The following is a 16,510-nucleotide window of genomic DNA, read 5'->3' on the forward strand; positions in this document are numbered from 1 at the left end:
ACTATAATTTTAAGATTATATATTAATTAGTTCTGATTTATTATTTTTACTTGAACATTAATAACTTTATAGGTACAGACATTTTTTTCCATCAGTGTCATTTACTTCTCAGAAAAATGTTCTAATAAATTGTTATTAATCAAATTTAACATATACACAGTTATATTAACATTTCAAATTGATTTTTTATATAACAGCCTTGTGCTTATTAAGACAAAAGCTAAGACTGTTAATACATAATATATTTAAACAGTAAAAACAATATTGAGTATAAAAATTTTATGAATGATACATCCAGTATTAAGTCTGGTCAAATATTGAGCAATATGGTTATTTAAAATGTTTATTTATATTAATTATCTGCACAGATATATAATCTGATTTGGCATATGCAACATGTTTTCGTAACATAGTTTACAGTACTTACTTGTATCAATGATATGCAACAAAGAAACTAAATTTGAAATAAAAATATTTTATAACTAATATTTAAAAACATTTTCTTTAATAGCAAATAATTGACCTTTAAAATATAACACATAATTTTCTATACAAAAAAAGAAACTCTTTGATGAAGAAATACTTTTTTGTGATAATGTTTAATTCCATATAACAAGTTATCCGAGTAATGAGAAATTCTTTTGTATATTTATTGCGCTACAAATTCAAAGCGCATATAATCTATATGATAAGTAATTGCTCTTCACAGAAATGTTTATGAGGCAAATTGCACATATGCATGGAGCACTTGATTGTTGAAATATATGTATTAACATCTTTATCAGTCAAATCATCATTGGTACAGTTTTGAAAATGCTCAATCAAAATGTAGTCCTGAATATATAATGATCCAGGTCACCTATAAATAATAATTTTTTTATAACGTTATGAGATAAAGAGATTAAAATAAATAGCACTAGATAACTTCAAATTACCAAAAAACCAGCAAATGATGTCATAAAACCTTCTTTAGTTAATTCCCATATACCACCAAATTCTTCCTCATCAATTTGTTGAAAATTACTAAAATACAGGTATGTAACACCTGCATTAACTAATACAAATCTGAAATATCAAACCATAAATTTGAAATGTATAATTATAACTTTGCTATTATATATTGCGATTATATTATGTTTTAACTTACAATAGTAGAGCTATGAAACCTTTTAAAGGTATAAGACCCCATCCTATACCAACTATAATACCAATTGCTTGTCTAGCCCAATATATAACATCAAGAAATTCTTCCTATAGTAAATAAAAAGCGCTTATGAATGAAATCATGAAAATATATACAGAACATAATTAATTGAAGTGCGGTTATGTTTACTTTATCCGGCCATTCGGAGTTTGCTGTTATCGCACGTGTCCATACACTTAATTCGCATTTACCACCATTTCCAATCTTTTCAGGTTTTGAACGTGACATTTCTGCACCTTCTCAGCTTAATAATATAAAACATGTAATAAAACTCATTAACATTTCCTAAGTGAAACAGATTCCATACACTTTATTTCCTTAAACCTTCTGCTGCTATACTTCCATCTCTTGAATTATGGAAATGTGCCACACAAGACGCATTTCATACAATTTTTCACGCACGCGCACTGATCTTTTTATATTTTATTCGTTTTATATCTTTTGATATTTATTTCAATAAATATCACATATACTTTTAATAGTTTAATGTTTAATGTCGTAAACAACACATATATAAAACTATTTTGTCTTTTCTTGCATATATATTTTATATACCACCATTAATATTTAAAAATATAATTGTATAACTATATACTATACCACCGCCAAATTATTTCATTGAAACATATTGTGAACGTATAATAATACATAATTGTATCAATGAATACCATATTAACTTTATTATAAAAACCTGTTGAAGTAACAACAATATAATTTTATTATTATAGCAAATAAATTTTATATTTTTCCAAAATTAGCAATGAAAATCATTTAAATATACAAAGTTGCTAGTGTATAAAATAAGAAAAACAATTAGTGCTGCATATGTAATAGGAGTCTTTATTTATTAGTAAATTATATTGCATGATTAATAAGCAACGTATCGAAACCTGCAAATACTGATATTTATTGGGTAATAATACATATATAATAAAATTAATAGCAGATTTTGAAACGTGCTTCATCGCAACATATGTATACATGTGTAAATGTAAATACAGGAATGTAATGAAGAAAGAATGTGTGTATATGTCGTCTGATTTTCTCCGCACGCATCATGTGATTGTGCGATAGAGTGAATATGATATTACTCACTCATTAGTACATAATATATATAGTAATTGTATTTAATATATTTACACACTAAAACATGGTTTATTACAGGTGATCTTTTTAACATGTAAAGTAATAATTAGTATGATATAGAAAAATTATATTTGTTTTTAATTTCTAAAGAAGAGATAAAGATTTTAGAAATTCAGCAAATTTTGTTAATCATACATATAATATAATTCCCTTTTTGGCACAGTTGCTTAAATTTTAACTCTTACATTACATTTATAGAGTCCAATGTAATATTTTTTGCTCATAAGTACATAATTAATTTATCTGTATCTTTATACAAAAAATCACCTGCAATGTAATATGTATACAAATTGTTAATTGTATGCACTTATGCAAAAGTACAAGTACATACATGTTTACAAATACTATTTTATTATGGAAATAACTAAATTACAATTTTATTAGTGAACATTATTGACAGTGAAAAGAATTATTAAGTAACATTATGATTAGCTACCTTTTATGATACTGATTTGTTTTATATTATTTGAAAATCTTTTACATTGATTTGAGGAAATGTATGATTTAACAAATACTTCATGAATTTAATTTACATATAGCAAGATTTAGAGTAAATAATCACCTGATAGAAAAAGTTTTGAATTAAATGATTTAAAAATTTTATGTCCAATCTATATCATATATATAATTTTAAATGAGGGAATATTAAAGTAGAATGTGTTTGTTAGAATACAACATTTCACAATTGATTTAATTATGCCTGAAAAAGAATATTTCCAGTTAAACATCTAATATTGTTATATGATGTATGTTGTTAAATATATACCTGTATCCAAAAGGACTTACATATTTCATTAGTCACAGTTATTAATACATAAACCCAATATCAAATAGATATTCAAATATTTATTTATCTATAAGAACTGTAACTATAGTTATGGCTAATTTACCTATATGTAACTTTTTTACATATATATGTACAGAAGTCTTTTGCTATTCAAAAACTAGCTTTTAATATATTTATGTAAATTGAATTTTATGTTAGGTGTTCGTATTTTGCGATACATTTTTACATCATACAAAAAAATTGTTTGTAAAAAAGCTGTTCCTTTATAAGAGGACGCAGATAGCAGAAAGATTTTACTAAATTATTCTTAATCACAATATATCTTCAACAAGGTATAAAATAGCGAATACAGCTTACAAATATCGCAAAAGAATTCTTGAAATATAATAATAGTCTGCAATATCTTTTTTCTAATTAATTTAGCTGACAGTTTAGTTTATTTTCTTTTTTCCATTTACGCACATCATATATATGTTATATATGCATTACATAATGTTTATATATTTTGTTACTAAATTTTTATAAATCAATGATAGTCATGGACAGTATCATATCTTTTATATAAAAATCTTTTAATTTTGTCCTTATTATGTGGAAAACAAAGCATTTATTATTTTATGTTATGTTATATGGCACACTTCATACATTTTATGATTCTTGAATCTCGCTTTGTGCACTTATCAATTCCGATTGTATTTAAGAAATGTTAAATAACTTAATACAACCAGTATGGAAACGATTATAAAATATTGTAAACAATTATTGACCTGACCTAAATAGAACCGTTTTTGTTTATGATCACAGTTTTGTTATAACTGGTTGCATAAGAAACAAATCAAAATAAAACAAATACAAAAACTGATTTCGGAAGACAACGCGACATTGATTAAATAATAGGAAGAAATATTGTTTTATGTCGATAAGAATATATTGTGCTTATTTTTTGGTAACAGATCAGCGGTTGTACACTTAAAATAATTAAAATCATGTAATTTATGATCTATATTAAAGTCTATCAGTTTAAATATACAGACAAACAATATATAAATATTTAAATGTTAAAACAAACATAACATGGCTCATCTTCCAAATAATATCATTGACAATATCAAACTGATTTCTTTCTAAAAATCTGGAGGAATGTAGAAGCATTTAGTATGTTCTTCATGGAAGTAAGTGTTTTAACTTATTGCATTGAAAATATTAAATCATTTTAGTACATTAAATAGAAATATTTACTTCTAAATTAAGATAAACTGCGTTAAAATTACAGTTCTATAAAAAACTATAAAATTTTTAATGCCACCTTAATAATAAATTGGTACTTTCTATAAAGACCCCAGTACCCTGTCCCTAAATATTGAGTTAGCACACTTGCTTTCGCATTTGACTTCATATGGCACAAGTACAAACGTGTCACATCGTAGATTTTTGTGCCCAATATAAAATACTTTGATAAAAGATATCTTAATAAGTATCCAGTCATTGACATTAATTTGTAAATTATTACTGTATTAAGTCACGATCAAACGTCAACTACGTCATTATTGTAGTTGAAATTTGAGTCACGTAAAAATGAAGTACGTCGAAGTTTAAAACTTATACGATTTTCTTCAACCGTTTTCGGCACTTCCGTTACCTAAAAATATAACGATTGTATATATAAAATTATATTTAACCCAACATGATACTTCAAAGTATTTTTATAATTTTGTAATAATGTTTTTGTGTAATGCTAAGACAAATAAACTGTATCAAAAAAAGTAAAAATATAAAATCACGTTAATGGATTTCAAGCGCAAAACAATTTTTTCAAGCTATCATAAAAGGGCTTAGGACGCTGCACACTTTTAAAAAATTATATTAAATGATTTAAAAAATGAGAAAAAAAAGAAAAAAAAAACAAACATTACATAAGGTACCTTGACATCTGGTTGGTTGATAGAACGTTGAAGCACCGACCTCCATGCTGCAGGTGCGGTATGCTCTAAAATAATATATACAGCAAGGCTTCTTAATTAAAGGATACAACATGCATATTCACAATGTACTTGGAATTAACAGGGAATTAATAATTAATTAAAAATTATGCGTGAATCGCGAATGGTGTTTAAGATGTTATTAGATACATTGAACATGCAGTAGAAAAACATATTTTTGCTTCTTACCATTCTCTTTCCTTTCAGTTTTACTTTTGTTTAAACTAGCTGCCAATTCCCTCACTGACCTTTTCTCTACACTGGCATTGCTTAAAGAACTAGCAGTACTACTTGCTGATAACGTCGGCGGTAATGAAGCAGGACCACTTACACCACTATCCGTTGATTCATCAAGTGCATCTCCAGAATCAGGTGTATTTCCAGCTGAAGTATTTGGACTAGAACCATCGCTTAATAAATTAAATTCTCCTAAAACATTAAACACATAATATATATTATTATATAAGCTAAGAATTTTATTATTAAATAATTTACATTTTTCATACCAGATTTTCTATCAGTAGCCATGCTCCAGGGTCTTGGTTTAGGAGCTGTTATAGGCGGAACAGGTTTAGTTTTGGAAAGAGCACCATTGCTTTTTCCATCTGTAAGTGAACTATTTCCTTTGGTTAGAGACCTTAACACTGGAGATTTCGATACTTCCGAATTACTTTTTGTACTGCTACCATTTGTTGGGCTACGAAGATCAAAACCTGTCGATCTTAATTTAAGAGAAGGTAAAGGTTGATTTGCAGTCTTATCTGTATCTATTGCAGATTTTTTTGTTAAACTTTTCCTAGTTTCGTAATCTTTAGGAACAGCTGTTGCATCTTTATCCGAGGAATTTGTAGCAGTTGTTTGTTGTAATACCTTACTATTTTCATCCGAATCTCGTAAACTGCGTGTACTTGTACCAGAACCAATAATGGGTAATGTACTACGTTTAGATGTATCAGCGGTATTACCGACACAATTATTACATACATTATTACTTGTATCTTTGTTGCTATCAGATTTTGTAAGAATTCTTTCATGATTTTGCGCATTGTCTGTTGTATTTCGCCGAGTTAATGGAGATGCAGTTAACGGCGAATCACCTTGAGATCTCCTGCCAACAAGAGGAGAAAACTTTTCTAAATTATCGCTAGATCGTGATCGCGGGGCAGGCTCAAGAAGTGTTTTTAACATTGGAGAGCTACAGCCAGGTTTTTTATCCGTCTCAGGTGGAATACTTTTATGACTCGTAAGAGATAAATTTGGGCTACCATCCGTTGGAAAAGTATGCAAAGAGCTACAGCAAAATAAAAGGAAGTGTAATGTACATAATTTTCATAAAATATTAATGAATTACAGTTTTAAAAATAATACCTGTCATCACTTGTGGGGGATATAAGAGGTGTTGTTGGTGTAGTTGGTCTGAAAAATACATCGAGGCCTTCTCCAAGAGCAAGACCATCCACTGGTTGATCTGGTCTCAGCATTGGTCTTGTAGGTGCTCTAGTTTTTGTTCTGCGTGGTCTAGATTTTACTAAATGTTGCAGTTGCTGTCCTACAGTATTAGGTAATTCAGAAACAGAATCTAGTGATTCTGTTAAAGAATGTTCTGTTTCTGAAATAGCTGAAAGAATATGTTGATATCAGGAATGATAAATATATCAACTATAACATTTTTTCATGTTAAAAAAAAATTAACCTTCTGCTTGACTTTTTGGTAAGGATGGTAACAGATCTGGAATGTCATCAGCTGAAAGACCTTCCACAGAATCGACTACAGATTTCGGCCGCAATTTCCTTCCATGTAAACTTTTTCGTTTATTTGATAAATGTGGCGTAGCCTACGTAAAGAACAATAATTAATATCATTAATATGTATTTTAATTTTTTACAATAATTGTAATATGTTAATTCATTATTATGTACTACAAAAGATTTGGTATACAAAAGTCAACCAACAAACATTATATTTTTAAATATGTATTTACTTTACTTACAAGATTTAAATAATCCAATTTCTGGACAGACATGGAAGTTTTATATTAAAATTATTATGTAGCAAAGTTTATTCTAATATATGTATTACATATATTATACGTAATACATATATAATACATATAATATATATAATATATACATAAATAAAAAAAATTGTGTTTTTTACCATTGGAGATTGATCACTGGAACATTGACCGATAGAATTCACAAGTGAATAAGTTTCTGGTGGACAATCTTCTTCTGAGGCAATACTGGTTCTACCAACTGGTAATGCTGTAGATACACCTACAGTACTTGTAACTCCTATAACACTTCCACTGCTCATTGAACCAGCACTAGGCCGCAACACATCAGGCGTACTGCTTCTTGTTCTACTATCACAGTCACCAATCTGAAAATATAAATATGAACATCAGTATCAAAATTAAAAGATTTTAATACTAAACTTTTAGTATAATACCTTTTAGCATGTATTTAACACATAGTGAAGTATATTATACATACTAAGTTTTTATAGCTTCTTGACAATGATTCAATTACTTCATCTGTTATTCTGTCGGATACATGTGCAGCAACTGCCAAATTTAATTCACTATAAAAATATTAATAATAGATAATTACAAGCAATGAGATAAGTTACTGATTATTTGACAGATATGTATTAAAGTCAAAACGAATAAGTAATTATGATCCATACTTGACTCTATTGACTATATCCGCCCCAGCTTGCTCTGTGATAGTGGTATGTATGAATTCACTACTAATTTGATTTTTTTCTTTGCAACTACTTCGTAGATCATCTTCCACTGCAACTGATTCACTTTCATCGCCTCTAATTACCGTTTGAGAAAGTATCGTAGGACACTGTTCATTTGCACACTTTATCATAGCATCTAAGGAATCCTGTATTTAAATTTTAATAATTGAAACGTATTATGTCTAATGTAAGAATAATATATATCTGATAATAAAATACCTGTAAATATATGGTTACAACTTTATGCAATTCATTTGCCATTTCGTGTAATTTTAATTCTATTGGATTATTTTCATCTCGTCGTTGAAGAACTTCGTGCAATCTTGGTAAAAGCTACAAAAGTATCATTTGCATACAAATTTATTCAAAATGTATTTATTATTCGGTATTTTATACCTGTTTTGAATTATCTGCATCTTGTATGAGTCCAGTTGCATAATTAATGTCATTATTAGCATCGCAGCTCTCCGCAGCAATAGCTTTAATAGTGTCTTGCGTCTGTACAACCAATCTATCAACCATTTGTTGTGTGGAGCTTAACAAAAATCCTTGTTGCAATCTAAATGCTTGTCCATGACTATATTTACAAGGAGTAACGTTTCTTTGTAACAAGTCCTGGATTTTTTTAGCTAATTGTTCCGTTTTTTCAGCTGAAGTTTTCATACAAGGTTGCAAATCATAAATTGGAAATGGCATATGTCTTACACTGCAATTCCTGTAAAAGGATGTCACATATTAGAAAATATATTAACATATTCATTATTAATATGAAAGATTGCGTACTTTTCTAAAGCATGAACAATATCAGCATAACCTTGAAGAGTAATATTATTTTTATCATAAATAATAGTTCTCAAATGATTATTAATTTGTAATGCCTTTGCTAATAATCTGGCACCAGGATCTCCAATCTGATTACCACTAATATCTAAAGTATGAAGACATGTGTTACTACCAAGGGCATTGATAAGATTATAGAGATCAGATTTTAGTCGAGAATCTGGTAAATGTAATGCTTGCAAAACGCAATCATCTTCTTGAAGCATTTGCACAAGGGCATCCATTACAACAGCAATATGTTTGCTTTTCATACTAACAGTGTTGCGACCCATGTATAATTGTTTGATCGACTTGTTTTTTCCTATAGCAGTTATTACTTGTGCTAAATCAACATCCATATCTGTGAAAAGACATATTTACAAGATATAGAATCCAAATATTAAAGCAAATAATTTATTTATATTATACTGTACTTACTACTATCTGATATATCCAATGATGCTATGCAACGTACACCATGAATGCATGATTCCAATACATGAGCACCCATAGAGCCCAAATTGTTTCCACTCATATCAAGTTCTAAACCAACTGTACTTTCATTGCATGCCAAACCAAGTAACAAATGTTTCAATGCCTCTAGCGGCAATTTACAACAAGATATATTTAAGTACTTTAATGAGAGTGTAGCAGTAAAGAACTGTTTAAAGCTGGGAGGTATTTCTTTGGTCTTTTTACTTGAAAAGGAGTTACGAGCAACATTTAAATGGACTAGATTAGTTGCACAACCCCGTAGTAAAGCACCAAACAGCTAGATAGAGTAAATGTAAAATATGAGCTTATTTGCTCTTACATGAGTTTTACGTATAGAAAACTAAAATATACTTACACATTCTAATGTTGTATCTGTACCACTTAGATCTAAATGAGTTAGACTATTAGGTTGTGCCAAAAAATTACATAAATTCTGTAAATATGTAATAATTATATTAATTGCATTTCCAACTATTATAATATTAATATAACCATTTATTATATTAAATTTTGGAATAATATTTAGAAACAACTTACATTGATATCATCTTTTAAAGAGTTTTCTGAAAGATTTAAATATTGCAAACTAGTTGGCATGCTTCTATTTAAACTTAGTGCATGTGCAATTTGACTTATTCCTTTTCCAGTTAGTCCACAATGTGCCAAATTTAATTTTTGTAAACCTTTGGGTAATTTTCCAATAGGTCCGCTTAAATGTGCACCTCCTTAAAAATAATATTATTATAAGTAATATTATTAGTAGACACATATATTAATTAATATTAATAATTAATGGTCAAATTAAGCATAGCAATGTACAATACTATTTATTAAGTATATGTAAGTACACATTATGTAAGTTAAACAATTAAATATACACTGTAACAATCATCTTTTTTTCATGGAAAAGAGTAAAATTATAAATGGAGGATTATTTCTAAACATAAAAGGATAAGGATAAACTTAAATAACATTAATGGTTATTTGCACACCTTGCAATTTGGCTATTATCCCACACAAGCTAGAGGCTCCTATAAAAAGAAATTTGTATAGGGATACTTTAAGAACATACTTAAAAAGTGAGTAAAAAAAGAAGAACTGAAACCACAAAAAATGGATCTACTAAGGAATAACATCCTACATAAAAGTCTTTATAATTAATACTTACCTTTATCTTCAATGGTATTATATGATAGATCAATAGTCTGTAACATTGTATTAGCATTTGAAATTAGAGCTAATGATAATTTGTGCGCAAAGTCCCTAAAAAATCATATTTGGAATTTATTTACTAAAATTAATTGTATCATAATTATGCATTTATTTTAGCTTTACCATTTTATTCCAAGATTATCTAGATAAAGTTCCTGAATGGAAAGGGATCTACGCATAACATGTAACAATCTTTCCAAAGGCTCGTGACTTAGTTTAAGATGAGATGCCCTTAATTTTGTAAACCAAGTATTATATTCCAAGGCAGAAATGATTGGCACCAGATCTTTTTGATCCAAATGATCAAAATCTCTTAAATTTAGCTCTCTTGTATCATGAGAGAGGTATATTGTATCAACATCCTATAAATATAATTGTCTTGAAAAACGTTTAATAATAATAGTAGGACATTTTCATATACTTTAACAAGTTACCCAGGCTACTTCTTCTCTATATGGTACACCATGTAAATCACACATACATGCATATTGGGTTGAAAACCCCCCACAAGGTCCAGTATGTCTTGTTGCTTCTGTACTTCTAGCTAATTCACTACCTCTTATACTCTGCAGTCTACTAGCTGGTATTACTTCTATTTTTCTTATAATATAACTATAATAAAAATTATAATTTTAATATCAGTTATTCTAATATTATAATAATTAAAATAAATATAAATTTATACATATAAGGTAACAAACACATACTTCAATGGTACAGTGGGAAAGATATTTCGAATTGCAGTATGTAAGGCCTCAATCATTGCATCTACTTCTGTAGTATCTGCACCTGCTCCAGTAGTAGTAAAATTGTAATATCTTTCCCCAACACTTAAAGATAATTGGTTTGCTCTTTTTGATTCTATAGATGTTATTTCTAAATAATGAAAATGGCAGTCGATCTGTAAAAAATATTTTAAACACAATTATTAAAATAATCATATAATTTTATTTGTAAAAACAAAATAATCATATTATCTTACTCTTGTGGGCACTTTGGCCGTTAAGAGAAACAAACGGCATGGTGAAAAAACCTTAAATCAGAAAAATTTAATTTTGAATCACTTTAAATCTAAATAACTTCAAATTCATTATACATTATAATATTGCAATACTGCAAATATTACTTACCAGAACACGATTTTCCTGTTTATCTTGTTTTGTTTCTAATTTTACGACATTCTTTAATAATATTTTCACATGCTTACCTAATAATGCTTTCACCGATTCTACAAATAATGAATAATTTATGAAAAATGATAATTAAGCTAATGGCAATTTTGTAAAATATACGAAATTAAGGAAAAGGTTTAAAAAAATTGTATTATAATCCAATTTATATTTTTGTGAAATAAAATGAGGATTAATGAAACTTCTATAAACATTTTATAACAATAACTATTTGAACAAGAAATATATTTTTTTTATGTATGACAGTTCCATAATACGAACGTAAACATTCAGTAGAAGACAAACCATTTAAATCTTTCGTAAGTTGCGATCTAGTTGACATTTTGTTAATTGGCTTATTTTTCAAACATCAACGAATCCATTTAAGACATTGTTTTTTTCGTCACACGGTGACCAAAGTTTTCTATCTTGCTTAAAAAAATGTTAAGATAAAGGGCGATGTCACGAAACTATAAAGCTGAATAGCCGCCATATTAGCACCTGCCCGCGATCCATTCTGTTCCACTCCGTTCCGTTCCATTCTTACAAGTGTATTTATTTAAATTCTTTTACTATATTTTTTACTCTTATCATTTACTATAACGTTATGTTCTGTATAATAAAACAACTGATTTAAATGATAATTAATGTATTAATTGTAAATGTAAATTGTAAATGTAAATAATTAAATTGTACAGAATAGGTTATTGAGATATCTTTAATAAGTTACTTAAGTTAGTAGCAGAGAGAAACAAAGGTAAAAGATAGCAAAATACAGTACAATATTTTAATAATATTCGAAAATAATTGTGAAGTGTGCAATAAAAAATTAAGGTGAATAATAATATTTGTGTATAAATAAATAATATTTTATATTATATAATTTCAGGATTTAATCCATATCTGATTAAACATGTTTGCTATAAAAAAAATTTTGAACAAAATACGAATTCCTTTATACCAAACTTATGCCACAAATTCAAAATTAGTTGAAATTTCAAAAAATGATACAGGTAATATCAGAATCCTAATTTTCATAAGTTATGTTTTTATTCAAGAATATTTTTTCCTAACAGGTATTGCTACAATATCTATGGCACGTTCACCTGTAAACAATTTAAACAAAGAATTATTAAATGCTTTAAACACGTCCTTAATGGATGTACAAGAAGAAAAATGTCAAGGTGTTATATTAACATCTTCATTATCAAATATATTTTCAGCAGGACTTGATATAAACGAAATGTATAATCGGACTGAAGAACAGCTAACTGAATATTGGCAAACATTGCAAGACACATGGTTAACTTTATATAATTTGGAAATGCCAATAGCTGCTGCAATTAATGTATTATTATAAATATTATTAGTATAATTATTTTCTGAGAAATATATATATATATTTGTTACTTTATTTATAAAGGGTGCCAGCCCTGCTGGAGGATGTCTTTTAGCAATGTCTTGTGAATATAGAGTTTTAGTTGAAGGAAAGCATACTATAGGATTGAATGAAACACAATTAGGAATTATTGCTCCAGAATGGTTTAGAAATATATATGTTGACATATTAGGACATAGAAGAGCTGAATTAGCACTTTTAAAGTAATTTATTGTTAATGAATGTATAACAAAACATTTATCCCATTTAGTAATATCTATAATTAATTGAAAACTATTGATTTCATAGAGGAACCCTATTTCATCCAAAGGAAGCATTAGAAATTGGAATTGTAGATGAATTAGCTTCTGATAAAGCCAATGCAATCCAAAAGTGTCAAAATTATATTGAATCTTTTAAACACATACCCTGTAAGTACAATATTTATTTAATTAAGATAAGTACGCTTAATATTTACCATATAAAATATTTATAAAGCCAGAGCTAGACAAGCAACAAAAATGGAGTTAAGGAAACGTAATTCATTATGGTTGAAAGTAAACAAACATATGGATCTAAATCAATTTTTAACACTTATTCAATTACCGGAAGTACAAACTGGCCTAAAATTATATATGGAAGCTTTGAAGAAAAAATAAGAAACTTTAATCAAAGTGTCGTATTTTAAACTATCACGTTAAAGATTAAATATTTTTATACGATTTTTATAGAAATAAAATATTTTATACGAGAATATATTCATGTACTAAGAGATATATTATATTGTTTAATAAATATATACAGTTCAGCAAAAATACTTACTTCTATATTAATTTTCAAAGTAATACGTTTATAATATAACTTCTGAATGATCATGCATCATTTTATCAAGTCACTCATCAAGTGCTAATATAATTTCTGAATCATCAACATTTAAATTTAATTGTTGCAATACTTGCAGAAATTCTTGTTGTTGAGAATCTGCAAAATGTGATATTTCTAATATTTGTTGACTACTTCTTTCACTCTCATGCCTATTAAACCAAAATAAGAGATTTTCGAAAATTAAACTTCACAAAGATATGAAAATATCTAAAAAACGAAAGAACTTGCCTTATTAGCTGTTCACTGTATTCTTCAACCCAATTTTTTAATCGATTTATCATGATATCTTCTCGAACATCTATTATCTGTAATTAGAAAATTCATATTAGTTTTTAAAGTACAAACAATAAAAATATACATAGATACGCGTACATACTTGTAAATGCCTTTCATGAGAATTATTAAGATTGTAATTTAACATGTCTTTATCTTCACATAGATTTAATAAATGACGTGGCATTTTTGCATCATCTCCAATACCACTAAGGAAATACAGAATTAATCCGTTAATAGTGTCATTATACTCTGCTTCACAATTACGTAATTGTGAAAAATATCCTCGTGCAGTTGTTAGAAAAGAATCCACCATATCAGAAATGTTGATCCTAAATACTTCATTTATATCCTTTATTAAATAAGTTTAATATTATTTTCAATTTAATTTTTCTATATGTAACTCATAATGATTAAAATATACCTCCATTTGTTCATGCAGATCTACTTCAATGGACATTAATCTTGTCCATGCATCAGTTACCATATCACTAAATTCTTCAGAATATTGTTGTGCTATTTCAGTTACATTTTCTAATGTAGCAGTATCTACATCTCCAACTAGCTTTTTTAATAATTGTTTAACAGTTGCTAAAGCGTCAGTTTTCCTGCGCAAGACTTCATTTACAATCCTATAATTTGAAATAGTACAAATTACCATCAATTTTGAATATTTTATATTTGATGCTTATGTATATATATCACTCACATTCTACCTTGATTTTCTGAAATGGTTTTACCTTCATTTACAGCAATATTGTAAAGATTTATTTCATTCATTCGCTTATTATGTTCTTTCAAACCTATCTCACAAAACTCTTCGCATATAGCAGTAAAATTTTTTTTATATTCTTCATGTGCATTTTGTGTATCATCAGTTACTATAGATAAATCCTTTCCTTCTACACACAAAATGCACTTAATAAATTTTTATGTGGAAGTGCATGAAAAAGTAAATAATAATTATTGTATGTATAAATAAATTGATAAACCTTTGTCATCTTCAAACATTTGATGAAAGAGATAATCTCCATCAAGATGTTCTACATATGCAGCAGTGAGGATAGCTAATTTCTTTTCATATTTTTGCTGGGCATCCAATTCTTCTTGTTCTTTCATTTCTGCTTCTTCTAAAGTATTTAAAGTCCTACTAAATTATAAAATATAAATATTTTAAAATAAATATATATATTGTTTTTTATATATCTATTTTATGGATATTTTATAATTACTAATGTTTTTCTGTAGCATCTTTCCTTTGTTCATTAGTTATCATTTTGTATTCATAGTAAATTAATTGTGGTAAGAATGCAAATACATAATGCAAATATCCATCTTCTTTAGTGCATGGATTTCCACTCATATTCAAACTACGTAACTTTTTAAATTTTCTCAAATATAGTACCTAAATAACAATACAAATGTAAAAATATAAAATATTTAATATCCACGTATATTTTGCACATTACATACATGTTTTGTATCTGTTATAATATTATTACCAATACTAAAAATCGTAAGATGACATAATTCATCTATGTTTTCTATCTCACGAATTTCATTATTAAATAAAAGCAATATTTCTAGTTTTGTTAAATTGTTTAAATTCTCCATTATTTTAATGCGATTGAAAGAAAGATCTAATTCTTTTAAATTAACGAGCGCATTTAGGTTTTCTATTTTCTCAATTATATTATTGGATAATTTTAATGTCATTAGATTTGGCATTACCCATAGATAATCAAGTTTTAGAATATCTAGAAGAAAAAATACCAAGTATACGTATGTATAACAAGCTAAATGCAAGTTTAAAATTTATGTATAATACGTACTAAGAAATTCAATTCGAATTTCTTTTATTTCATCTAATTTAATACCATCTTCGTAAAAAAGTTTACCAGCTTCTCCTTTTGGCCCTTGTTCAATTGCCAAATTTATTAACATATCTTGATTTATTACACGAGGTTGTACAAACTCTTGTAATATAGTAGGAACGTCTTCCTCAATCATCATTTTTAGATATTTCATAAATATCCTATACAAAATTAAATGAACAATTATCACAGTACATATACATATGTATGTACTGCTTTGCATCGAAAAGATTTAATTTATATAGCCTTCATTTGCGGTTGCCGCGCAACAAAGATTTATTAATTTTGTGGCGAACTTCAGAACCATGTCGTGTCAATTTCATACCAAAGAAGTTTCCTGTTTTATCGACCCGAAGAAATCTATTTTATCAAAATTTATCTTTTAAAAACAACATTTTGTTAAGTCAGATTATATCATTGTTATATTCCTTATTATTTATTATTTGATCACGCCGTACAAATGTTTTCAATTATTTTTTATAAATAGTTACAGACAAAAGTTTAAGAAATAAAAAGTGTCACTTAGAGAGTTAGAGAGAG

General features: G+C 27.5%; 4 protein-coding genes across 10 annotated transcripts; 1 reads left to right on the plus strand and 3 right to left on the minus strand.

Moving 5' to 3' along the window:
• Positions 1–327: 327 nt before the first annotated feature.
• LOC117204581 (uncharacterized protein RAB5IF homolog) lies at positions 328–1,599 on the minus strand. Its single transcript, XM_033442126.1, has 4 exons — positions 1,334–1,599; positions 1,148–1,251; positions 936–1,065; positions 328–859 (listed from the first exon to the last, which is right to left on the minus strand). The coding sequence occupies exons 1-4, from the start codon at positions 1,430–1,432 to the stop codon at positions 818–820; spliced, it is 375 nt and encodes a 124-aa protein (XP_033298017.1). The 5' UTR covers positions 1,433–1,599; the 3' UTR covers positions 328–817.
• Positions 1,600–2,024: 425 nt separating this feature from the next.
• LOC117204358 (F-actin-uncapping protein LRRC16A) lies at positions 2,025–12,057 on the minus strand. 5 transcript variants are annotated; one of them, XM_033441661.1, is made up of 24 exons: positions 11,867–12,057; positions 11,522–11,619; positions 11,374–11,424; positions 11,099–11,292; positions 10,826–11,003; positions 10,515–10,753; positions 10,348–10,442; positions 10,172–10,210; positions 9,717–9,904; positions 9,535–9,612; positions 9,123–9,456; positions 8,649–9,045; positions 8,262–8,580; positions 8,085–8,198; positions 7,806–8,011; positions 7,613–7,700; positions 7,275–7,499; positions 7,108–7,128; positions 6,810–6,951; positions 6,485–6,734; positions 5,623–6,407; positions 5,306–5,545; positions 5,060–5,124; positions 2,025–4,776 (listed from the first exon to the last, which is right to left on the minus strand). In XM_033441661.1, the coding sequence occupies exons 1-24, from the start codon at positions 11,901–11,903 to the stop codon at positions 4,663–4,665; spliced, it is 4,497 nt and encodes a 1,498-aa protein (XP_033297552.1). In that variant the 5' UTR covers positions 11,904–12,057; the 3' UTR covers positions 2,025–4,662. The 5 variants fall into 5 exon arrangements, with proteins under 5 accessions (XP_033297552.1, XP_033297554.1, XP_033297553.1 ...); XM_033441663.1 differs by lacking the exon at positions 10,172–10,210; XM_033441662.1 differs by lacking the exon at positions 7,108–7,128.
• On the plus strand, positions 12,052–13,753 carry LOC117204360 (enoyl-CoA delta isomerase 1, mitochondrial-like). Of its 2 annotated transcripts, none has more exons than XM_033441668.1 (6): positions 12,052–12,317; positions 12,450–12,573; positions 12,637–12,908; positions 12,984–13,162; positions 13,248–13,369; positions 13,437–13,753. In XM_033441668.1, exons 2-6 carry the CDS (start codon positions 12,474–12,476, stop codon positions 13,595–13,597), a joined length of 834 nt encoding a protein of 277 aa, XP_033297559.1. In that variant the 5' UTR covers positions 12,052–12,317; positions 12,450–12,473; the 3' UTR covers positions 13,598–13,753. The 2 variants fall into 2 exon arrangements, with proteins under 2 accessions (XP_033297559.1, XP_033297560.1); XM_033441669.1 differs by having other exon boundaries at positions 13,441–13,580.
• On the minus strand, positions 13,713–16,290 carry LOC117204359 (dynein regulatory complex subunit 3-like). 2 transcript variants are annotated; one of them, XM_033441666.1, is made up of 9 exons: positions 15,929–16,290; positions 15,570–15,853; positions 15,329–15,501; positions 15,089–15,246; positions 14,806–14,998; positions 14,521–14,728; positions 14,200–14,448; positions 14,052–14,128; positions 13,713–13,972 (listed from the first exon to the last, which is right to left on the minus strand). In XM_033441666.1, the coding sequence occupies exons 1-9, from the start codon at positions 16,191–16,193 to the stop codon at positions 13,831–13,833; spliced, it is 1,749 nt and encodes a 582-aa protein (XP_033297557.1). In that variant the 5' UTR covers positions 16,194–16,290; the 3' UTR covers positions 13,713–13,830. The 2 variants fall into 2 exon arrangements, with proteins under 2 accessions (XP_033297557.1, XP_033297558.1); XM_033441667.1 differs by having other exon boundaries at positions 13,844–13,974; positions 14,062–14,128; positions 15,929–16,289.
• Between the last annotated feature and the right edge of the window lie 220 nt (positions 16,291–16,510).

This window comes from Bombus bifarius, unplaced genomic scaffold (genome assembly GCF_011952205.1).
Source record: "Bombus bifarius isolate JDL3187 unplaced genomic scaffold, Bbif_JDL3187 scf7180000007978, whole genome shotgun sequence".
NCBI lineage: Eukaryota > Metazoa > Arthropoda > Insecta > Hymenoptera > Apidae > Bombus > Bombus bifarius.

What these genes read in the sequence shown, in the direction of transcription:
- LOC117204360 (XM_033441668.1), top strand. Translation starts at nt 12,474, where the DNA reads ATGTTTGCTATAAAAAAAATTTTGAACAAAATACGAATTCCTTTATAC. An exon ending in AATTTCAAAAAATGATACAG is followed by an intron (nt 12,574 to 12,636) that starts GTAATATCAGAA and finishes TTTTCCTAACAG; the next exon opens with GTATTGCTACAATATCTATG. An exon ending in ATCTTTTAAACACATACCCT is followed by an intron (nt 13,370 to 13,436) that starts GTAAGTACAATA and finishes ATATTTATAAAG; the next exon opens with CCAGAGCTAGACAAGCAACA.
- LOC117204359 (XM_033441666.1), bottom strand. Translation starts at nt 16,193, where the DNA reads ATGCAAAGCAGTACATACATATGTATATGTACTGTGATAATTGTTCAT. An exon ending in GATGCTACAGAAAAACATTA is followed by an intron (nt 15,247 to 15,328) that starts GTAATTATAAAA and finishes TTTATAATTTAG; the next exon opens with TAGGACTTTAAATACTTTAG. An exon ending in ATCTGCATGAACAAATGGAG is followed by an intron (nt 14,449 to 14,520) that starts GTATATTTTAAT and finishes TATTTAATAAAG; the next exon opens with GATATAAATGAAGTATTTAG.
- LOC117204581 (XM_033442126.1), bottom strand. Translation starts at nt 1,432, where the DNA reads ATGTCACGTTCAAAACCTGAAAAGATTGGAAATGGTGGTAAATGCGAA. An exon ending in GGTTTCATAGCTCTACTATT is followed by an intron (nt 1,066 to 1,147) that starts GTAAGTTAAAAC and finishes TTGATATTTCAG; the next exon opens with ATTTGTATTAGTTAATGCAG. An exon ending in CATCATTTGCTGGTTTTTTG is followed by an intron (nt 860 to 935) that starts GTAATTTGAAGT and finishes TATTATTTATAG; the next exon opens with GTGACCTGGATCATTATATA.
- LOC117204358 (XM_033441661.1), bottom strand. Translation starts at nt 11,903, where the DNA reads ATGTCAACTAGATCGCAACTTACGAAAGATTTAAATG. An exon ending in ACTTACGAAAGATTTAAATG is followed by an intron (nt 11,620 to 11,866) that starts GTTTGTCTTCTA and finishes CATTATTTGTAG; the next exon opens with AATCGGTGAAAGCATTATTA. An exon ending in TCCCCCACAAGTGATGACAG is followed by an intron (nt 6,408 to 6,484) that starts GTATTATTTTTA and finishes ATTTTGCTGTAG; the next exon opens with CTCTTTGCATACTTTTCCAA.